General features: G+C 41.0%; 1 protein-coding gene across 3 annotated transcripts; it reads right to left on the bottom strand.

Moving 5' to 3' along the window:
- Positions 1-287: 287 nt before the first annotated feature.
- Positions 288-19,693, bottom strand: arih1l (ariadne homolog, ubiquitin-conjugating enzyme E2 binding protein, 1 like). Of its 3 annotated transcripts, XM_017718156.2 has the most exons (16): positions 16,361-16,539; positions 16,061-16,167; positions 10,829-10,896; positions 10,245-10,389; positions 9,839-9,931; positions 8,640-8,695; positions 7,483-7,549; positions 7,032-7,138; positions 6,715-6,757; positions 6,540-6,611; positions 6,234-6,364; positions 6,011-6,028; positions 5,603-5,660; positions 4,226-4,486; positions 3,988-4,100; positions 288-2,420 (listed from the first exon to the last, which is right to left on the bottom strand). In XM_017718156.2, exons 2-16 carry the CDS (start codon positions 16,121-16,123, stop codon positions 2,336-2,338), a joined length of 1,380 nt encoding a protein of 459 aa, XP_017573645.1. In that variant the 5' UTR covers positions 16,124-16,167; positions 16,361-16,539; the 3' UTR covers positions 288-2,335. The 3 variants fall into 3 exon arrangements, with proteins under 3 accessions (XP_017573645.1, XP_017573642.1, XP_017573644.1); XM_017718153.2 differs by lacking the exons at positions 16,061-16,167; positions 16,361-16,539 and adding an exon at positions 19,249-19,693; XM_017718155.2 differs by lacking the exons at positions 6,011-6,028; positions 16,061-16,167; positions 16,361-16,539 and adding an exon at positions 19,249-19,692.
- Positions 19,694-24,527: the final 4,834 nt, after the last annotated feature.

Genomic DNA, 24,527 nt, shown 5'->3' with positions numbered 1-24,527 from the left:
ATTCAAAATTATCGTTAAACAGTGTCTCAGTGAATTCATAACCATTTCATGTAGGAACTTTCTGTGAGGGAGTTTTTAGAGGTGGACGTCTGGTTCCATTCACCACCACTGTGAGCAGTTCTGACTAAGTTTCTCTAGAACGGAGCGTTTCACACCAAACCGCCCCGACCGACTCTCTTTACATCTTAACCGTTGAATTATGCAGTAAATGTGAAAAATGGGTGGAATTCCACTTTAAGAAAACATCTGTACTGTCTTAAACATTAAAAACAAAAAAAAAAACTCAGTACTTTTGAATGAGATTTATTTAAATAGGACATTGTTCTGTTTGTAAGAATGGTTATAACACATGAAAGCCATGAACACGTCTCTGATCGGAGGCCGTATTCGTTGTCCTTTGTTTCTGTATCCACGCTTTGGTGAAGAAATCTCCCAGCACAGCCAACACTGGATCCTTCAGGCTTCTCGCAATGAGGGTTTGTGGGACAACACACATGACTATGCTCACTCCAGGCAACACATTATCCAGAAAGCCGTGAGTGTGGCAACGACGGTTAGTGAACCTCGGTCAAACTACCACACAGACCAGGCTCAGATACATACGCAGGCGTCTGATGCACTGGTCAAAATTAGCGACTATTCAAACAGATGTTTATGAAATGATTAATACAAATAAAAACCTTCTAAAATGTAAAGTCTGGCAAACACGCATAAAGTAAAACGTGGATAAATCTGCACCAAAACAAGATCTCGTCATACGCGCCGAACCTGTGGTCCGCGTCCTTCCTGTACATTAGTGTTGTTAGCATTGCTCTGCAACAGCCTCACAGGCCGACTTCCAACCAATGAGAAGCAGCTTGGCTCCACCACACAAGCTTTCACTCATTTAAAGGAACCATCCTGACCTCCGTTTAACAAAGCAAGCAGCAGTCGAGTCCCCAGAACAATAATCTCCCTGCGCTTAGTGAAATAACAGAAGCGCCGATTTGAAACTCACAACAGAATCATCTGCCCATTGGCTTACATGATCAATGCATTTCGAGCCAACAGGATTTCTGCTCGTTCCCAAGTTGAGGGAAACATACTGGAACTACTGTCTGTGGTAAATGACCCTACAGTTCAGCTGCTCGAATCACAGATCAGGTAGAAATCCACTGAAGTTCCCCTTTAATCCTCATAATGCTTTGGTAACCAGCATTAGTAGAACCAGTCACCACCCGGCTGGCGAGTGTAGCTTTCAATGCGCATCTCCTCGAACGCTCAAAAAGGTTCAGGTGCATATTCTTAAAAAAAAAAAGAGCAAAGGAAAAAAGTAAAAGCTGCAGAAACGCGCAAACCGTCCTTTGACTGAGTGAATATCACTCATGTTTGCTCTCAAAAACAACTAGTCCTGTGTTACCCACCACGTCACAGCTGTTTTGGGAAGGAGAGGCTGGGTGTCGTGGATGTTCAGTTCAGTGAGTAAATCAAGGTTGGCCAGCTGGTTAAAATGAAAGCGGACACTTCCAACGCCATCTATACTTTCACCTACAGAGCGGATCTGCTGCCGTCGACTTACAACGCGGAGCAGCAGTGGACGATTTTAAGTTAAAGCTACTGGTTCTGCTGACCATTTCTTCTGATGTTTCGCCCCCTCTCTTCGATTTAATGTCCTCTAGCATCCGAGTTTTAACTGAAAACAAAAACAAACCCTACGTATGTGAAGCTGAAGCCCCCCCCCGCCACACCGGGTCTCAAACACATTCCTGAATATCTGTAAAGAATAAATATTTCTGTGGAAGAAAAGAAACGTCCCTCGCCGTCTTCCATGCACGTACATTATATATAGCTTGAAATACACGCCTCCTTCCCTAAAGGCCCTTGAAGAAAACAAGAAGCAAGCCACGCATACGAGCATTCCCAACACAAACTGCACGTGGCTCTGACATGTAAAGCTACGCTTAAGCCCGTCTCAAATGAATCGTTAAAAAAAAAAAAAAGAAAAATGAATAATAAAAACAGACTATTGATGAATTCTCCACAAAAACCACAGTAGAAGGGAAGAATACATTTCCTCGCTGTGCTCACAATCAACTCTGCCGCAAACCGCAATACTGACATTGGGGGGGGGGTTAATTTAATTTAATAGTCTACCTTTTATTAGAATAAAATTAACTTAAATTCTCAGTAAAAACAAACAAACAGACAGAAATGAACAGCTATGGAGAAGAGGGGGCGACATGGAGAGGATCTGTGGAGACGGCCGAGAGCGGAGCTGTGAGGGGACACCACAGCGCTCTCTGAACCGCTGGAGAGTCTTTTCCTTGCAGAGAGTTTATGGTTAGAGGAGTCCTTCTCAGTCCTCTATGTACTCCCATAAGTCCTTCTCATAGCCCTCGTGCACATGTTGCAGCAGCACTCGCCGTCGACTCTCACAGTATCTGCAGAGACGAACAGAAAGCAATTCGCCAGATTAGTAACCTACTGCGACTGCCCTGCATGTTATTCCAGGACCCCGAAATCTGTGATGCTCAATAAATAACTGTTAAATTTACATGTGTATTAGGGCCGTCGTAACCTCTTTATTTTGTGTAGTTAATCATCTACTTGCACTCTCTGGATCATTGCTGCTACTCGGTTTTCACTGTTTTACTCTGGTTTTTCTACCTCAGTAACTGCCAGCCGTGGACGAAGTACACAAATCATGTACTGGAGTTAAAGTCGAGACCCCCAAGGTAAAATATTACTCCAGTAAAAGTAGAAGTTCCTCCCTTTAGACCTCCACTTGAGTAAAAGTACTAAAGTATTTCCTTCAAATGTACTTAAGTAGAAAGTAAAAGTACTAAAAGAGTAATTCTGGCTCTGATGTCCTGTTATCATTTTTATAACCAGACTGGCTTCATGAACTCATTTCAGGTGAAAGTCCTCCAGCGTCTCTCTTGGTAAACCAGTCTTTTAATAGAACGTCATTAATTAGTGACGCTGACGTCTATTAAAATGATCAGAAGCACAAAACACTGAAGGTAAACAGTTTCCATCAGGGAGAACCGAGTGGCTCTGAAATCACTTTTTACACACAAGCAAAGTTTCAGTTTCAGATTTATTTACAACTTAGTTCCAAGTTTAAGTTGAATAAAAACTGGCTTTAAACTCAGGATCACAGATGAGCTCCTTTACTATGTTGATCTGTAGGCGTCTGTTCATAAACATAAACCAGCCCAAACTCATTTACTATAAAATGAAATGGTGTTTGTAGAAATTCAGAAAAAAGCCGCGTCAGTCTCGACTGCATATGTGGACATATTTCTATATTGAGCTCTATTTACACAAAGTTAGGTTAGTTCATCATTTATGTTGAACAGACTCTCCCAAAGTTTTACGCTGCTGCGCTGACGTTGAACCGCGTGCTGCACTGGGTCGGTATGACCAACAGGTCAAAACCAGCTCTAAACAAAGTGACCGCTGGGCCCTGATTGGTGCTCTGGCTTTGCGCTTCTTTCGTTTTGACATGTTACGTTTTTATACACACATAAACCAAAAGAAACTACAGATTTCTCAGTGTAGTGGAGTAAAAAGTGAGATACTTGACTTTGAAATGTAGTGGAGTGAAAGTAAAAAGTCGCCCAAAATTGAAATACTTAAGTACATATACATGAAAAAACTACTTAAGTACAGTAATGAATTACATTTACTTAGTTACTGTCCACCACTGGTATCTGCTGTGTTTATGTCCGTCATCTGACCGCGTGACTCACAGATCTGTTTACATCTCTGTACCTTATTCCACGACCTCATGTCCAGAAGTGAGCGCTGTGTCGGTGCTGCACTGTCCTGTCTGTTTACTGTGTCTGTCTGTTTAATTTATCGTATTTATTATATTGTTTCTAGCTTAATATTTTGTTTGCACACGAAAATGAGTGGAGTCAATGTTAACGGACCACAACAGGCTGAACCGTTATCCACAAACACTAGAACACAAGTGCACATGTGGTTCTGCTTACTCCTCACCTATACTTGTCCTGGACTTTCTGTTTGATGTCTTGCAACGAATCCTGGGAGATGTCTCGCTCCAGATATCCTGACAGCACCTCCGTGGCGTTCTCCAGGTCAGCCTGATTGTTCTGAAGGACAAAAGGTGGCACTTATTTACAAAAGCTTCACAGTTCCACACACAAATGCTCCACAAACGCGGTAAAACCAGTGTGTCTCCAGATTCTTCTAAAAGAATCTCAGCACAGACACGAACCTCGAAGATGATGGACTGGTTGTTCTTCTTGAGGTAGAAGGCGAAGACATAGGTGAACATGAGCGTGGAGCGGCACTGACACAGCACGTCCACGGCCTTCTTCAGGAACTGCACTTCGATCCACGACATGTTGTGCTGCTGCATCTCCTCCATCTTCTGCTTGACCTGTGCATACAGCTTGTGCTCAAAGCGCAGGCTCTGCATGTGGTTCATGTAGCGGTTGCAGTAGAAGAGATAGCGCTGGAGTGCTGCGCGGGACCGCTGCACCAAACATACACAGGAACCTGGGATTACAATCCATGTAACAGCAACAGCAGCGTTACAAACATAGACACCTATCTTGTTTATAACGTCTCTGATGCAGACTTCTCTCATTTTAACATCCATATTAAGGTAGTTTTCAGATTTTCTTTATTCACTGTCCCATTACAATGCTTAGAATTCATGACCGTGATGACGAAGATGCAGGAGGCCAATTACTCTAAAGTCATACTGTCGTAAATATCACTGTAAAGCAGAAAATTAACCCTATGAAATATTTTCAAAGCGGCCTCCAGCTTCTTAAACAGAATTAGAAAAAAAAAGAAACACTGCTGACAACTGGTTGCTGTATATGAGCTCATTTGCATATTCTCTCATTAACCAGAGATATATTTGAATACCAATTACGTATGCACTTGGATAAAATCTCATCAGGTTACAATCCAGATGGAAGACGCATAAAACGACGTTAGCTGTGATGCACAATATGTAAACACTGCATCTCCAAAAAGATGGTTAAGGGTTCTTTAGTGAAGAACACAAAAAACCTTATCGATTCAAGGGTTCTTTGCATCATGAAACGGTTATTAAGTTATTAAGATTGAAGGAAAATGTGCTGTTGAAATGGTTACATATAGCAATCAAAAGGGTTCTACTGTTATGATGTCAAGCTTATAACAGAAGAACCCTTCTGGGTGCTTTAAAGAAAGCTTTTAAAAAGATTCTATACAGAACCATGTACAGCACAATCATGCACATTTTCCATCAATGGTCCTACATAGAAACTTTTTCTTTATTAAAGAATGCTTGAACAAGGAGAATGGGGAAATTATCTTAATGTCTGTTGATGGAACATTAAATAACCTAAAAGTACCCATTCTATTAGACCTCTTACCACGAAATGTGCACACACATTCAAACTAGAGGACAGTGCAGTTTATACATGGTACAATACAATAAAGCTAAATTTCTTTTTTTAAAAATGGCTTATAAGGTTCTTATTTCAGCCACTCTACATTACAAGAGATCATTCTGAACTAATATTTAGCTCAACACCTTAAGTGAAAAAGACATGCGTCTGAAATAATATGGCTAAGCTTTATTTCTTCTAAATACCTCCTGGGCGTCTCTGGCTGCTTTTGCATCATCTTCATTGTAGCGATTGCAGTTGTACCTGAAAAACACAACATTGGTTTTTGTGCATCACCCCCCAGATAACTCACCAACTTCCAGACTTCTGTTCTTCACTCTTTTCAGATTTTATATGATTTTCTTTCCAATTCAAATCTACTTTCGCTCACAAAATAAGTCCCAAAAGTCACACCCTAAAAATGTATAAGCTCCCCAGAGAAAAACCCCCATCAGTTGAGAGTGGGTGTGTCTACTACATAAGCCCCTCCCCTCCCCGCCCACTTTAATCTGCCTGGATGCACTACACACTGCTTTCAACCAGGGCTGTAACAATCACAACATTTTTGCTGACTATTAATTGTAATAAGTAACTGTGGTTGATTTCATACTTACAACGATAAAATTTCAACGCTGCAGAGAAATCGGCACTCAAAAATTTCCTAGTAGCTGCTGAAAAACTCACAGTAATAACTGATTAATAAGCCACAAGACTAACACCTGAACAATAAGCCTGCAGTTTAAGAAAGTGTTTTTGTATATATGGATCCCAAGAAAAACATCCACATACAGTAACGTAACCCTAGCAGTAATAGCCGTACGTGTGGACAGCACTTACCAGGCCGAGCCGTGCGGCTCCCACGGGCCTAGACAAACCCAGCAGAACTCTGCCTTACAGTTCTGATTACGGCACACCATGTGGTTACAGCCACCATCCTTTTCAATAGTCACATGACATTTGGGACACTCCTGTGGACACAAGGGACACCAGACAGACATGTGCGTCAAAACACAGCTGCGTATGGATTTATTCTCTTAAATTTCAGTACACAAACCTGTGAAGACACAGAGAGGTGACGTGTAGACTACAATACAAATAAATATTTAAAAAAAACACTTAAAAATGATGCAGATGTTGTCTTGCCTTGGTATTTGCTGCAATCCAGTTAGATGTTTCACTGTCATCGTCACATTTCTTAATCCACTTTCTCAACCACTAGAAAAAGCAAAGAAATATCTGCTGTGAATAGACGGACATTCTTTTAGTTTAAAACACTACTATTTATAGTGTTGTTATTTAAAGACAAGGACTAACACACCTTGCACTTCACTGGGTCGTGCCAATTTTCTCCACAGTTGAAGCTAAATGGACAAAGCAACACTCAATCAGTCAGCATAGCACAAAAAACAGCCAATATTCACATATATGTGTATATGAATGAAGCAAACTTGGAAACTGGTCTTGTAAAACGAATTATAAAACAACATAAACGTCCCAAGTGGATCTCGAGAGGAAATAAAATAAGGAAAATGTAAGATATGAGCCCTTTAAAAGCAACAGCTACTGCATGATCACGGTCAGTTCCCTGATCTAGGTACCAGGGTTTCATCACTCCTACTGAGGCACAAGTCTTACCAGAACTGTCTGCCGCATTTACAGCGCACTGGTTTGGCATCTGGATACTGGACCTTAATCACATGATGGCAGTCAGGAGCTGGACACCATTTCAACAGTCTATTACACTGCAGGAGAGAAAAATGATCCGTCCAAGACACTGGGAGACATTCCTACACAGCCTAAAACAACCATCCTCAATCATCACCCAAGAGAAAAATGAAAACATATTTTTGTATTTTTCCATCTGCGCTTATTCAGCTCAGGAAGGACCTGAACCTTGTGCAGTTCGATGCAGTGGAAACACAAACATGAGTGATTGTCTTAATCACTGGCCTGAAAAGACAGTTGTTTAACTGTTTTAATGACCAAATAAATGGACGTGTGGTCACTTTCTGCTGTTATTCTTCTCCCATTTTCAGAGACCAGTGTTACCGGAGACTAAAGAAGAAAATATGGTGAACGTTCTTACCTCTACAAAACTATTTGTGATTAAATGCTGGTACTTCAGCTTCACTTTTGAATCAGTGATCAGCCGCCTGCAGGGAACAAACAACGTAGTCAATGTCCTGCACAACCTAAAGCTGCATCATGTAGGATTTTTTAGTTAAAATTGAAAGAAGTATCATTACAGAGCGAGTAGGAAAGAAAAAAGGCTAAAATCCGGTCAGTGTCTCCTGCTGCGAGTTGTAAAGAATAACCATTTAAAAGTCAGAGGTGTCTGGTCAGGTCTTTTTCACACCATGTTTATGTGTTAAGCCTTAGAGACCCACGGAGACGGCAGCACACATTTAATTAAAAGGAGCGCGATCACACTTGCCACAGAAACATTAGAGAAAATGCATTCGATTCTTGGGACATCAACAGAAAAGTCGAGTGCTGAATGATTTCTCCACAACTTGTGGCTAACTTTCAATAGTCCAAGCAAAACGAGGCTACACCATTAAAACCAGACGTCTTCACTGGTTTTTGGTTTGCTCAGCACTTACCTGCCTAGAGCTCAACAAATCTTCTGAGGGATCAGTAAAGATACTAGTGCCCCTATAGACCCGACAATAAAGATGCTAATACATTTATATGGTTACTTGGAAAAAACGTGTAATCTCCAGTTTTTCTCCCAGTGCTTTTGTAAGACCCGTTTGCACTTATTCAAGTTGTTTTTCAGGAGAATTCCACTCTTTAATGGGTTTTTATTAAACTAGAACTTACTTTGTGGTTTTTTTCATTTATTACATTATAAGTGTGTTATATTTTCTGCAGATTCCACAGACGCGCAAAACTTACACACTCCAGTAAGGAATGGATCTGTGAGCTTAAACACAAAGGTAGCAAAATACACCCAGGAAAGCTTAACATCACACAAACCGGCTCAAAAAGAGGGTCCAGCCAGTCCTCACATGCAAAATCAGCATAATACTGATGAAGATTTGATGACAACTGTAGATAATTCACTCATATCTTCCAAAGACGCGTCCTTCACCAAGTTTTGTCTGAGTTCTCTTTGAATACTCTTACACACTTTGTGTAATTGCACTTTTCCACCAGAGGGGGCTCCAAATCATACATAGTGCAGCTTTAAGCAAATTAAATTCATATACAAAAAACACTACTAACAAACAGATTACTTACATTACAGTGTTGTCATCTACCAAAATATCACAGCTGTAAGCAGGGCAAGAGATGGTCTGGGGGAAAAAAACAATTATATTTAATAATTAAAAAAAACAAGCAATATAGGAGTACTGACAAATTTTATAGTTTTATTAGTGTAGGGATGTCCGATCCAAGCAATTTAACTTTGTGTCGGCCGATACTGACCCGACTTATTTTCATAGACAACACAGCCACATTAGTTTATCTAAGATACACTATTATTATGATCAAAGAATAGCTTAATGACGATGCAGGGGCTTATCCAAGGGGCGGCTTGAGGTGGGCTATGCCACCCTCCCATGAAGCGTGGCCACCCTTCTGGCCACCCCAGCTCAGGAAAGTGAGATAGTCAGTTATCTTCACTCAAGCAATCACCACAGAAAAGTTCTGCCACTTCATGTGATCGGTTTTACCCAACGTGAAAGAGTGAAATGTGCTATTATTGCATTAATCTTCTTAGATTTATGACCACATTACATTTACATTTATGGCATTTGGCTGACGCTCTTATCCAGAGCGACTTACAATTTGATCATTTTACACAGGCAGGCCAAGGCGGTGTTAGGAGTCTTGCCCAAGGACTCTTATTGGTACAGTGTAGGGTGTTTGCCCAGGCGGGGGATTGAACCCTAGTCTACAGTGTAGAAGGCAGAGGTGTTACCAACCACACTACACCAACCACATTAACAATCTGCCCAGCACACAGAGCAGCACTGCTGAAGATTACTTCATACAATGTAAACAAATGGTTCCTCAAGGGTTCTTTAGTAAGGAAAAACGGTTCTATATAGAGCCATGGGCACTGAAAAGAACTCATATGATTAAAGAATGCTGTGCACTGTGAAAGGGCTCTTTAGATCAAGATTCTTTAGACTTAAGCCAAATACTTTCCATAGCTGTGTACATGTGTGTGTTTGATGACGCAGCCTAGATTTCATCTGAGCTGAATACAGTGCTGAGTACAAGTTCCTGCCAATGCTACTGCAGGCCAGCTTGTTACTCAGCCAAATATTTTCGCATAGTGTTGCCTCACACTTCTCCCCTAATAGCTTGCTACTCCAATTAAACCTCTGGGCCTTACCCAGTCACCCAGCTGAAATACTTTTGGCTACACGCCTGCTAGAATTTACATTTTAAACATTTTAATATAAGTAAACACCACAGCTGAGACTTACTTGACCCATTCCCTCCTCAATGATTTTGGTAGTCAGGTAGTCCCCCCAGCACTGCATGCAGAACTTGTGCCCACACTCCAGCCCTGTGAAGTACTGCAGGAGAAAAGCACTGAGTCACAGCAGGCAGTGAGAGCTTGTATGGTATCACCACCCACTCCACTTTGGCTGGAAAGTGAACCTTGCTCAGTACAGTATATATAGATTCAGATACGCAGTACAACCGAGAAAATGCATCTGAAGTTTAAATGGCCATACTTTATCTTTTTCATCTGAAGTTGACTTATAATGACCTTTGTGAGCTTTAATTGAGCAAAACCAGTCATAATTTTTTTTCTACATGATCAGCCTGCCCACAAGCGTCTCCTTAAAGCTGCGCCAGCAGCCGTGCCGTCTGAGAGTTACTGACCGAGTGCGGGTAGTTCAGGTAGCAGATCTGGCAGTGCATGTCCTGATTGGAGGAACGTGTACTCATGGGACGCGTCCTCGCCTTCTTGCTGGGGTTAATGACATGGCACTCTGAGAACAACTTATCAAGATTTCCATCAAAGTACCTGAAGAGACGAAAACAGAACAGCAGCTAAAAGAAACATCTCTTCAAAACCGACAGAACGTCAGAAGGATGTTAAAATATAAGATACACAATTAAAAAAAAAAAGATGGTTCTTTGGGTTCTTTTCTTTGGGTTCTTTGCATGGTAAAATGGTTCTTCAAATGGAGCCTTTTCGAAAATTGTTTCATGCATGACACCATAAAAGCAGATGCACAACACATTCTACCATTTTACCATGCAAAAATAAATAAATAAATAAATAAATAAATAAATAAGAATTTTAATCATGCAAAGGGCTCTTTAAGTGTTTACGGTTCTATATAGAAGTACTTTCTTTACTAAAGATCCCTTAAAGATCTAAAGATACCATCTTTTTTAAGAGTGTACTTTACTCAATAAGATGGTGCAAATCTTTCTGGTGATTCTGATCGAAGACTTGCCTCTCCATAAGCTTCTCTTTGTCCCAGTTGAAGTGACTGAGGAGTATTCTGGTTATCGTCGCCGGGTTCTAAAAAACAGACGAAACAGAGAGAGTAATGCAAGGCTGATGTAATCTTCTGTCTTCTTGATCAAATGTTTATGACAGCACGATGATACTCAATCACAGTGCGTGTTAAATCAAAAAGGAGGGGGCGGAACAAACAGCACTCCTCGTCTCCGATTGGCCCAGACAGGCCTATTCGGACACTGCGTTAAAGCAAATCTAATCAAATTTATTTGTAGCGCCTTTTACAACGGATGGTGTCACAACACAAAGCAGCTTCACAGAATTCCAGAAAAGGCAAAGTTTTAACAAGAATGTAAACCCCCCCCCCCAGTGGGCAAGCCAGGGGCAACAGTGGCAAGGAGAACCTCCCTCAGAGCTGAGGAAGAAACCTTGGGAGGAACCAGGCTCTCCAGAGGGGGACCCATCCTCCTCTGGTCAGACTACCTACAAGTGATTATAGTACTAATATTAATAGCAGCAGTATTAGTAGTAGTAATAGCCAGGACTCTATGAAAATATCAGTGAAGGGTGGGCAGCTAGTCCAAGGTAGGTGGCGGTAGCTGAGGCGTGTTAGAGAATCAACCAAGAAAATTACATGATAAACACAGATAAACACACTATGTTGCTCAGATGTGCTATATTAGGCTATGAGCTGGTATCCCGGACATGACGGATCATGCATAGACTTGCAGTAAACTGCAGTGTCAGTTAGACCTGGGCTACAGGGCGATGTCAGTCATCGACGATTTCAGAATACAAGTAACCCGATGGCATTACATAAAATGTGATGACTCATGCTGGGGGGCTGGCAGAGGACTAGAGAGGACTACTGAACAGTTAAACCACCTGAGAATGTTCTTTTCTGTTTAAGAGTGAAGTTTTTAAGAAGCTGCCTACTAGTTTTTGGCTCACAACACCCTTCCTGAACCGCTCTATCATTAATTTTAAAAACGCACTTTAGGCAGAAATCGTATAGTAAATCAATCATGAAACAACGTCTGACATCAGGCATTGTATTCATAATCATTCCATGTAATAACTACCTGTAATGGAGCTTTTACAGGCATTAAACTCTATTTAGCTTCTTATATACTATCTGTACCTTTCAGACTGCCACACTCTGCTGCAGTTTACAGCGTTCCCTCTACGATGTTCTCTCAGCAGCGGCAGGTCAGAACCAAACCCTTTCCCCACCCCCAGGACCGGGTCAAGAGAAACCCAAGTTAGCTTCTTGTCTTTGCTGTCCAGCCATTGAAGATCAAGCTCAGGAAGCCAGTCCTGCCCGTTTCATTCATTATATTGTTTTGCTTTAAACAAACAAAGATAAACCATGCTGAACGGTAACCGGCCCTCACTGGCAGTGGTGGACAGTAACTGAGTAAATGTAATTCGTTTCTGTGCTTAAGTAGTTTTTTTTCATGTACTTTACTTAAGTTTCTCCGTTCTGGGCGACTTTTTCCTTTCACTCCACTACATTTCAGAGTCTAATATCCGACTTTTTCCTCCTACATTTTGAGAAATCTGTCGTTCCTTTTGGTTTCTGTGTGTATAAAAACGTAACATGAGCACCAATCAGGGCCCAGCGGTCACTTTGTTTAGAGCTGGTTTTGACCTGTTGGTCATACCGACCCAGTGCAGCACGCGGTTCAACGTCAGCGCAGCAGCGTAAAACTTTGGGAGAGTCTGTTCAACATAAATGATGAACTAACCTAACTTTGTGTAAATAGAGCTCAATATAGAAATATGTCCACATATGCAGTCGAGACTGACGCGGCTTTTTTCTGAATTTCTACAAACACCATTTCATTTTATAGCAAATGAGTTTGGGCTGGTTTATGTTTATGAACAGACGCCTACAGATCAACATAGTAAAGGAGCTCATCTGTGATCCTGAGTTTAAAGCCAGTTTTTATTCAACTTAAACTTGGAACTAAGTTGTAAATAAATCTGAAACTGAAACTTTGCTTGTGTGTAAAAAGTGATTTCAGAGCCACTCGGTTCTCCCTGATGGAAACTGTTTACCTTCAGTGTTTTGTGCTTCTGATCATTTTAATAGACGTCAGCGTCACTAATTAATGACGTTCTATTAAAAGACTGGTTTACCAAGAGAGACGCTGGAGGACTTTCACCTGAAATGAGTTCATGAAGCCAGTCTGGTTATAAAAATGATAACAGGACATCAGAGCCAGAATTACTCTTTTAGTACTTTTACTTTATACTTAAGTACATTTGAAGGGAAATACTTCAGTACTTTTACTCCAGTGGAGGTCTAAAGGGAGGAACTTCTACTTTTACTGGAGGAATATTTTACCTTGGGGGTCTCGACTTTAACTCCAGTACATGGTTTCTGTACTTCGTCCACCTCTGTTCACTGGCTACCTGGCTGGCATTACCACATTACAGTGAGCAAGTAGCCAGGTTTGCACAGAATAAAACCGATGAACAGTTCTCTATGACCCAGTTTATCAATACTTCAGACCACCACTGTCCACAAAATGTTATTTAGTTTTACGCTGCAACACCAGGTCACCCCAGCCTCCTCACCGTTTGGCTCAGTTCAACTCCGACTGCTTGCTCAATGTTCTTTAACTCCCCATAAAAATAATTTCAATTTAAAAGCCTTCTGCAGACTTTTTTCATTTCATGACATTTTCTAAAATTCAAAACCTGTTTTATGGAGCTTAGATTAGTCGACGTACACTGTAATACACGCTAACCGGCCAATTTATTAGGTACACCTTGCTAGTAAAAGGCTGGACCCCCTTTTGCCTTCAGAACTGTCTTAATTCTTCGTGCCACACCTTCAACAAGGTGTTGGAAACGTTCCTCAGAGATTCTGGTTGGTTGTTTGAGTTCCTGTTGTCTTTCTATCATCTGGAACCAGTCTGCCCATTCTCCTCTGACCTCTCACATCAACAAGGCATTTTCGTCCACACAACTGACCGCTCACTGGATGTTTCCTCTTTTTCGGACCGTTCTCTGTGAACCCTAGAGATGGTTGTGTGTGAAAATCCCAGCAGATCAGCAGTTTCTGAAACACTCAGACCAGCCCGTCTGGCACCAACGACCACGCCACGTTCAAAGTCCCTTAAATCCCCTTTCTTCCCCCGTTCTGATGCTCGGTCTGCACTTCAGCAAGTTGTCTTGACCACCTCTACATGCCTGAATGCATTGAATTGCGGCCGTGTGATTGGCTGATCAGCCATGTGTGTTAACAAGCAGCTGAACCTAATAAAGTGGCTGGTGAGTGTACATAACGCAACGTGTGGGCCAAAGAATGGAAACACTTGAAAACAGCATAAAGCCTAAACAACACAAAGCTCAACCAAAGCAGCATAATCTTCACATCTGCCAGTTTGTTTACACCCACTTCCTATTACTCCTAAGCAGCTCCTCTAAAGTAAAGAAATCCGTTCCTGGGGACGTCCTCTGTACGGAGAATTATCAAATGACTGAACAGAGAGATGTTAAGATATGAAGTCACAACCATACAAGCGGTGTTGTAAAGCCCCTTCTGGACACACGTCTCTACCAGCACAGAGAAGATACAACATATAACGTCTTACAAACTTACATTAGTTCTTACAAAAAGTTCTGTACTCATTTCAGTTAGATAGGGGTTAGACAATGCATCATGACCTCATGATATCGCAATACAAAAAACAGACAGTGGCCTCTGTGGAGAAAAGTTCGCAGACGATCAGCTATGCCCCAAAGACGAATCTTTTTTTATTGAAATGTGTGAAATGTGTGTTAAATTTTAAGTGGGTCACTAACAAAGCGGAGCTTGTGAACCGCCTGTAGACGAATTAAGCTGGCAGTGCACTTCAAACAACGTCAGAACTAAGACAACTCGTCTTAAGTAAACTATCGCGAAACAAGCTGCTGTAAATATTCTTAAAAGGACAGTCTCAGCACCACTAAAAGCCCACTAAGCCACACACTGTCGTTTTATTTACACAGGATGTCACCAGCCGGGCTCCGTATTGCTCTGTTCCAAACAGGTCACAATATAAAAACATATAAATAAAAATATATACGCACACGTTTTGATAAAACCATGAATTTATCGATCTCACACACTGTACTACGCTAAATCCAACTAAACTCTTTTAGAAATCAACATCCAGTTGGGAAGCGATCCCACACTGAAGATAAGTACTGATTATATCCACAATATACTCAGAAAAGCATACGGTGACATACTGTGAGTGAATTTATCATAATAAATAATGCCACACAGTCCAGCCCTGTAAAACATCGACTAGGACCAGTCACAGTCAAGGGGAGGTCTGTTTATTAGGATTTGGAGTCCTGTTTATTTAGTTGAGCAGCGTCCCATATGAACTCAATCCACTAGCCATGCTGTGGGGTGAAGGCTTTGGCAGAGAAGACACTGCTGTGCTCCGAAAGCTCATTTTCATTTGAACTGAACTGCCAGCCTGGACCTCAACTGACTGAAGATAATCACATTTTTATCACATTATCGGTCAGAAAAATCACTATTAGATATTACGCCCAAATCATTCAACCCTACAATCAGCAGCACTCCTCTTGCCTCGCAGCTCCAGAGTCGTCACCGAGCTACACAACAGTCTGATTACAGTCATTTATTTAATACTAATGCTTACAGATACCGGACTACTGAACTACGCTAAGGCTTTCAAACCGGGACGCACCAAAATTCCAGCTTAAGCAGCCGCGGATCAACGCTGGACATCTGAAGAGCTTAATGCCTCCAAAAGTTCCTGCACACACAGTTGTTATATGGAACGGTTATGGATGCACTGCCAGATGTCTGAGACGCTGTTTTATGATCAATTTACAACACGCCTGCAGCCAAAAAGGTACTTTTAAAACAAATTCAAGGCCATAGAGGCTAGGGGTGTAACAAAAAGACCACCCCCCCACCCCCAATCTCCACCCAACTCCCGCCACGCTAATCTACGTGACGTTAAGTTTATCTACCATGTCCTTCAGCGCTCTAAATCAATGACGATCGCATGAAATCCAGAAACGTTTCCCTCGTTTTTCTTTTACACCACCCACTCTCTCAAAAAACTCAATCAATCAATCAATAAATATTCAAATTCACCACCATTTCCACCATCAACACAGAAGACGTGTAGGTTCACTAGTGATTCTGGAGAGCAGCTAAAATGTCTATTGTGACGTAGTGAGATACCTGCTGAGATAGACCCTCACTGCCTCCTTCACCAACCCTGACTGTTTCTGAGCGATCCTGCATTTATCTCAGGAATGTTTCTGCATGCATGTCCTTCTAGAAGGTCCCTCTCGTGAAAGATAAACAAAGAAGGAAATAAGATGTTGATTTCTACATACACAAATTATGAGATACATTTGAACGTCCAGTGATCTAGACATTTAGACGTGGTGTAGCAAATTAAACTTTGATTTAATTAAACGTCACTTGTCTACATCGCTGAGCTGGAGCGCAGAATGCATGAAACCGATTGATACTAACCTACATACCGTCGCTGTCCAAAGAAAACCATGCATCTCCACTTTTGAAGATGTCTGCTACATGATCTGAACGCCGAGTCGTCCTTCACATCGTGTAAAGACTTCATGATGAATCAACCAACAGAAGTGCTCTGAAATGACTTGGAACAAAACCTCTTTACTCCAACTTACATTAAAAGATAAATGTTTTTTTTTTTACTGTCTGCAATGATATTTTTATTTATTTATTTATTTTTATTGTTATTTTTATGAGACGTTTGTTTTCTTTGGACAGCGATGATATCTGGGAAGATGTAATACATCATCATCATCATCATCATCATCGTTGTCGTTAACCGCTTAATCCAGATTGGGTCGCGGTAGCAGTTGGGAGAGCAGAGAATCCCAGATGAGCCTGTCCCCCCGCAACTTCCTCCAGCTCATTCCCAGGGACCCCAAGCCGCTCCCAGAACAACTTGGAGATGTAATCCCTCCAGCGGGTCCTAGGACGACCTCGGGGTCTTACCCCGGTAGGCCGTACCTGGTACACTCCCACCGGGAGGCGTCCAGGGGGGCATCTGAATCAGATGCCCAAACCACCTCAGCTGGCTCCTCTCAATGCGGAGGATTGGCGGCTCTACTCCGAGCTCCTCCCGGATGGCCGAGCTCCTCACCCTATCGGATAGAGTGTAGCTGCCACCCTGCGAAGTGGCTCAATTCCGCCGCCTGTATTCATGATCTCATCCTTTCGGTCATTTCCCACAGCTCGACCACAGGTGAGGGTCAGGATGTAGATGCAAGTGATACTTTTTCTTTTTTTTTTTAAATCCCACAAACGGGGAAATTCCACCTCCACATTTAACCCATCCATGAAGTGAAACACCACATACACACTAGTGAATACACACACACTAGGGGGCAGTGAGCACACTTGCCCAGAGCGGTGGGCAGCCCTATCCACTGTGCCCAGGGAGCAATTGGGGGTTGGTGTCTTGCTCAAGGACACCTCAGTCATGGACTGATAATAATGCATAATAATAATACTGATAGTAATACAGCTTAAGTAATATTTTCAAACTTTTTTCCATTAGTGACCTCAATTACTCCAAACATTTGTTAATGTTAGATGTAGCAACGGCATTATTAGATTATGATATAAAATTATTAGGTATCTTAAACGGTTTACGAGACACACAGGAGCTCATTCAGTAAGATTCAATCTACCGAAATGGACCACAGAGCGCCACAGGTAGTCATTCTTACCTGTGGCCATCAAACTATATCTCCTCCCTCAGTGTGGTTCATCTGTGCATTACTCAATACCCAACTGATCATATGTGTAATAATAATAATAATAATAATAATAATAATTGTGCACAATAACTCAAGAGATACAATAATCTTGAACTGCCTTATACTGGATGTTTAATATTTATTATCACATATTTAATATTTATTTATTCATAAAGTGGGGCAGTCGTGGGCTGGAGGTTAGGGGACCAGCCTCATCCGGAAGGTCGCCGGTTCGATCCCCAGCGCCGACAGTCCATGACTGAGGTGTCCTTGAGCAAGACACCTAACTCCGGGCAAGTGTGCTCACTGCTCACTGCCCCCTAGTGTGTGTGTGTGTGTGTGTGTGTGTGTGTGTGTGTGTGTGTGCTCACTAGTGTGTATGTGGTGTTTCACTTCACGGATGGGTTGAATGCGGAGGTGAAATTTCCCTGTTTGTGGGACTAATAAGGGAATCTTAACCTAAATCTCATGTACATATTGCAAATTTCTCTTTATCTTTGTTTTAAATGATTACTCTTTTACACAAATGTCTGCAACTGTAACAGCTACAACTTCCCCCTGGGATCAATAAAGGATTCTGGTTCTGATTCTGATTAATATTGCAGAAGTCCAAATAGTTCAACGAGTTCAGAGAGCTTTTTTTATGCAGCTGGACATGCGATAAAAGGATTCCCAAAGTTGTCAATGACCTAAAACACATGATTAAATACTCGTGTTTCTCTCTTCATCACGCCGGCCCGGCACACTCACTCCGGCCCGGCACTCCGGCCCGGCTCAGCCCACAGCTAACGGGCTAACTGGGTCAGCGTTACCACACACGCTAACTTGGCTACGTGAAGTGGAAATGGAAGCTAACCGGGCAGCTCTCTTCAGACAATGTGGCAGTTCATAAAACACCCGTGGTGTGTGTGACAGCTCCATAAAGTGTCTCACACACGGTATAATCCCGAGTTAAGTTACTTTTTTTGGTGTTTTTTCCGTCAATTTTACGCCGCGCTTGGCAAACATGCTAGCCGGCTAGGCTAACGTTCACACGGCGCTTTTGGACGCGGATTAAAAATGTACAAATAAAACACCGAAGTTATTTTTCCTCAGATTTCCACAGCGTGTTTAAGATTCATAAAACACACACAGAAGTTATATTTCTCAACTGCCGAAAACTGTCTGAAGCTAAGCTACCCGTTAGCTTTTTCGCAGCTAGTTAGCATGTGTGCTAAACCGGGCCACTGTGAACTATGAAATCCGACAGTTTGAGCGATAACAGGGCGAAATGTTCGCAGTTTGGTTCATATTTCAGTGCTTGAGAACTTGTTTAAGGTCGCCGGTGACATTAAGGGGCAGCACGTGTTTCGAAAAAAAAATAAAGGTTCTGTTTGTGTTACGAAGCTGAAGCCAGTTTAGCTTCTCGTTCGGAATTTTCCCGTTCCACCTTAAATGGCGTGGCAGCTGCATTCGGGCGCTCGAGGTGCCAGACTGTAACTGGCGCAGACTTAAGGTGGAACGGGAAAATTCGAGCAAGAAGTTGGTGATTAGGAAGCCGACTTCCAGCATCGGCCTGTGGCTGTTTTCCACTTCAGCCAGGGGCAGAAACTCGCCGAGAACTCCGCGGAAACTCGCCTGGATCACCTCGTTGACCTCCCGTATGCACTCCACCATGTGCTGGAGGATCTGCTCGGTGGTCAACACTTCGAACCGGTAATCCTCCTCGTCCTGGCCGGCCCCGAGGCCCCCCAGGCCGCCGCCTCCTCCGCCGCTGCTGCCCCCATTCTCTCCGCACTCGCCCCGCTCTCCTCCGGCCACCACCGGCTCCACCAGCTCCACCTCCCCCAGGTCCAGCGTGTCATCCCCGGCTTCCTCCTCGCCGCTATCCTCGCTGCATTCCTCTTCCTCGTCGTCAAATTCATAATTATAACCCTCGTCCGAGTCCATTACTTGTTTACGTTGTGGCAAAAAAACGAAAGCGCTAACGCGGGACGAGGCGAGTATTCAGCGAGAAAACGCTCCGTGTTTTATGGAAAGTCTCCCGATGCTCCCCCGGCTGATCTGCAGCGTCACACAGCGACACCTACTGGACAAACAGAGAGCAGCAGCGCCCCACACACTACGCTTAATTACTTACTTACTTATACAGGGCCAGCAGTATCGAGCTGCAGATCCGCAGTTCTGTGGGCCAAACATGAAGTACAAGAAGAAATAAGACTACCTGAGGAAATCAAAAAATGCATAATAAAATCTACTTCACATGTATGAATGAACCATTCGACTACAAAGGGTTAAATCACAATCTTCTGTTAGTTTTATTAAATTTAAACTGTCTATGACAAAATGTACTACGTAAGCGGCTGTAAGTATTTATTTATAATGCACACTTTAACCCAAAGTGATGTACAAGGACAATATAGGACAACATCTAATGTATAACAAAACAAAAATACAGCAACGATCAGTTTACAGAAACAAAAGCTACTCAATAAAAACAAGTTGTAATCTAGATTTAAAAGCATCAGTAGAGGATGCAGACCTAATGTCCACAGGTAGACTGTTCCACAGTCTCTGTGCAGCAACGGCAAAGGCCAGGTCACCTTTGCGTTCCAGCCAAGAACGTGGCACACTGAGTAGCAGCTGATCTGAAGGCCTCAAAAACCTGGAAGCAGGTTAGAGCTGAAGCAAATCTCCGGTCCAGGATGGAGCCACTGTACTAAACTTTGTAATCATATAGTATCTGAGGGATTTTTAAACATAATGCTCTCCGTCTTACAAACGGCAAGTCTCTTCACCTTTACGTGGCATCATACCCGGAGCTGAGACTGCGGGGCTGAGAACGCGGTACTGCGGGTCTGCAGCCTCCACTTCAGGAGGTCCTAAAGAAGAACCGTCTTTGTTTTTTAATTCCCAATACTGTCAATGACATAATTCAGAGATTCATTCAAGAGTTTATTGTCATACGCACAGCAGAGCAGGCAGTTACACTGTACAGTGAAATTCTTACTTTGCTCTTCCTCCATTCACCAAATACAATCTTAAGAGAATAAACAAGAGAAACTATAAGAAAAACTCTAAAAACAGCAGTAAAAAGTAAAAGTAAAAATGTACAGTATGAAAGTTGAAATAAAATTAATGTTACACGTGCAAATGTGCAAATATGTAGAGCAGCTGTTCATAAAGTGCATCAAGTAATAGATGTAAACAGTAAACGATGTTGTTCTGTGCAGTAATAGATGTAAACAGTAAACAATGTTGTTCTGTGCAGTAACAGATGTAAACAGTAAACAATATTGTTCTGTGCAGTAATAGATGTAAACAGTAAACAATGTTGTTCTGTGCAGTAATAGATGTAAACAGTAAACAATATTGTTCTGTGCAGTAATAGATGTAAACAGTAAACAATGTTCTGTGCAGTAATAGATGTAAACAGTAAACAATGTTGTTCTGTGCAGTAACAGATGTAAACAGTAAACAATATTGTTCTGTGCAGTAATAGATGTAAACAGTAAACAATGTTGTTCTGTGCAGTAATAGATGTAAACAGTAAACAATGTTCTGTGCAGTAATAGATGTAAACAGTAAACAATGTTGTTCTGTGCAGTAATAGATGTAAACAGTAAACAATGTTCTGTGCAGTAATAGATGTAAACAGTAAACAATGTTGTTCTGTGCAGTAATAGATGTAAACAGTAAACAATGTTCTGTGCAGTAATAGATGTAAACAGTAAACAATGTTGTTCTGTGCAGTAATAGATGTAAACAGTAAACAATGTTCTGTGCAGTAATAGACATAAACAGTAAACAATGTTGTTCTGTGCAGTAATAGATGTAAACAGTAAACAATGTTCTGTGCAGTAATAGATGTAAACAGTAAACAATATTGTTCTGTGCAGTAATAGATGTAAACAGTAAACAATGTTGTTCTGTGCAGTAATAGATGTAAACAGTAAACAATGTTCTGTGCAGTAATAGATGTAAACAGTAAACAATGTTGTTCTGTGCAGTAATAGATGTAAACAGTAAACAATGTTCTGTGCAGTAATAGATGTAAACAGTAAACAATGTTGTTCTGTGCAGTAATAGATGTAAACAGTAAACAATGTTCTGTGCAGTAATAGACATAAACAGTAAACAATATTGTTCTGTGCAGTAATAGATGTAAACAGTAAACAATATTGTTCTGTGCAGTAATAGATGTAAACAGTAAACAATGTTGTTCTGTGCACTAATAGACATAAACAGTAAACAATGTTGTTCTGTGCAGTAATAGATGTAAACAGTAAACAATGTTCTGTGCAGTAATAGATGTAAACAGTAAACAATGTTGTTCTGTGCAGTAATAGATGTAAACAGTAAACAATATTGTTCTGTGCAGTAATAGATGTAAACAGTAAACAATGTTGTTCTGTGCAGTAATAGATGTAAACAGTAAACAATATTGTTCTGTGCAGTAATAGATGTAAACAGTAAACAATGTTGTTCTGTGCAGTAATAGATGTAAACAGTAAACAATGTTCTGTGCAGTAATAGATGTAAACAGTAAACAATGTTGTTCTGTGCAGTAATAGATGTAAACAGTAAACAATGTTGTTCTGTGCAGTAACAGATGTAAACAGTAAACAATATTGTTCTGTGCAGTAATAGATGTAAACAGTAAACAATATTGTTCTGTGCAGTAATAGATGTAAACAGTAAACAATGTTGTTCTGTGCAGTAATAGACGTAAACAGTAAACAACATTGTTCTGTGCAGTAATAGATGTAAACAGTAAACAATATTGTTCTGTGCAGTAATAGATGTAAACAGTAAACAATATTGTTCTGTGCAGTAATAGATGTAAACAGTAAACAATGTTCTGTGCAGTAATAGATGTAAACAGTAAACAATGTTGTTCTGTGCAGTAATAGATGTAAACAGTAAACAATGTTCTGTGCAGTAATAGATGTAAACAGTAAACAATATTGTTCTGTGCAGTAATAGATGTAAACAGTAAACAATGTTGTTCTGTGCACTAATAGACATAAACAGTAAACAATGTTGTTCTGTGCAGTAATAGATGTAAACAGTAAACAATGTTCTGTGCAGTAATAGATGTAAACAGTAAACAATGTTGTTCTGTGCAGTAATAGATGTAAACAGTAAACAATGTTCTGTGCAGTAATAGATGTAAACAGTAAACAATGTTGTTCTGTGCAGTAATAGATGTAAACAGTAAACAATGTTGTTCTGTGCAGTAACAGATGTAAACAGTAAACAATGTTGTTCTGTGCAGTAATAGATGTAAACAGTAAACAATGTTGTTCTGTGCAGTAACAGATGTAAACAGTAAACAATATTGTTCTGTGCAGTAATAGATGTAAACAGTAAACAATGTTGTTCTGTGCAGTAATAGATGTAAACAGTAAACAATGTTGTTCTGTGCAGTAACAGATGTAAACAGTAAACAATATTGTTCTGTGCAGTAATAGATGTAAACAGTAAACAATGTTGTTCTGTGCAGTAACAGATGTAAACAGTAAACAATATTGTTCTGTGCAGTAATAGATGTAAACAGTAAACAATGTTGTTCTGTGCAGTAATAGATGTAAACAGTAAACAATATTGTTCTGTGCAGTAATAGATGTAAACAGTAAACAATGTTGTTCTGTGCAGTAATAGATGTAAACAGTAAACAATGTTGTTCTGTGCAGTAACAGATGTAAACAGTAAACAATGTTCTGTGCAGTAATAGATGTAAACAGTAAACAATGTTGTTCTGTGCAGTAATAGATGTAAACAGTATTGTTCTAACAGCAGCAGTGCAGTGCAGGTAAGGTGCAGTTATTAAGTGTAAGAATGACAGTGTTTCTCTCTTCAACTCCCAGGTGCAGCACTCTGGCCCAGTTTAGCCCAGAGCTAACTGGGCCAACGTTAGCACACATGCTAACTTTGCTACACAAAATGGGAATGAAAGCAAATCGTGCTAACGGGGTGTTTTTGTTCAGACAGTGTGGCAGTTCGTTCATAAAGACGCCGGTGACATGTGTGACGACTCCAGAAGGCGTCTCAACTGCAGTGTAATCCTAAAATAAGTTCCTTTTTTTTGTTGTTTAAACACCTATTTTAACCGTTTACCAAACATGCTAGCTAGCTAGGTTAACATTCATACAAAGCTTCTAAACACGGGTTAAAATTGACAAATGAAACACTAAATTTATATGTTAGTGTATAAAACACAGCAGACATCTTTCTGAACTGCCAACACTGCGTGAAGCTAAGCTAACCGTTAGCTTTTTAGCTAGTTAGCATGTGTGCTAAACAAGGCCCCTACAAACTATGAAATGAGACAGTTTGAGTGATAAAAGGAGGAAATATTGGGAGTTTGGTTCATATTTCAAATGCAAACATTAGCCTTCGATTTCTGTAAACTGCATAAAGCTGAGAAACACAAACAGGTGCAGTAAAACTCCTAATATCACAAAAAAACAAACTGAGGTGGGTCTTTGGAAAATGCAGTAGGTATGAAAACAGCCGGATGTTTTTCAGAGATGTTAGCTAACAAATTCTGCTATCTCAGGCTGCAGCTACTGAAGCGATATCAGATATTCAGAGGTGGGTAGTCTAAATGAATACCGAAGTAAAAGTAGTGATACTTGCATAAAATAAAGTAAAAGTAAGCAACCTGAGTAAAAATACAAAAGAAGCAGGATGAAAATTTACTTAAGTGGCCTAATTGCATTCAATCACTCAGCCAGCCACTTTTTGCCTTTGCCCCACCACTTCTGGAGGCATGGCACCACGCCTGTGCCCACACGTAAGTACTAACAGTAACAATTGCTATAGATGAAACATCATGTAGGACAACAGAATGATCCTAGTTTGTATAGCGTAGTGGACAACACTACTGCCCTTCATGTGTAAGACGATTTCCC

The sequence above is a fragment of the Pygocentrus nattereri genome, chromosome 15 (genome assembly GCF_015220715.1).
Source record: "Pygocentrus nattereri isolate fPygNat1 chromosome 15, fPygNat1.pri, whole genome shotgun sequence".
Lineage (NCBI taxonomy): Eukaryota > Metazoa > Chordata > Actinopteri > Characiformes > Serrasalmidae > Pygocentrus > Pygocentrus nattereri.
Note: the sequence above shows the minus strand (reverse complement) of the source record. Positions and strands in the feature narration are given on the sequence as shown.

Bases quoted from the DNA above. Each gene is read 5' to 3' on its own strand.
- arih1l (XM_017718153.2), bottom strand. From the start codon at position 19,560: ATGGACTCGGACGAGGGTTATAATTATGAATTTGACGACGAGGAAGAG. The intron at 6,365-6,539 runs GCAAGACAACAT...TTGTGTCCACAG, and splicing joins GGATTGCAGCAAATACCAAG to GAGTGTCCCAAATGTCATGT. The intron at 4,487-5,602 runs GTATTTAGAAGA...TGTTTGGTGCAG, and splicing joins CAGCCAGAGACGCCCAGGAG to CGGTCCCGCGCAGCACTCCA.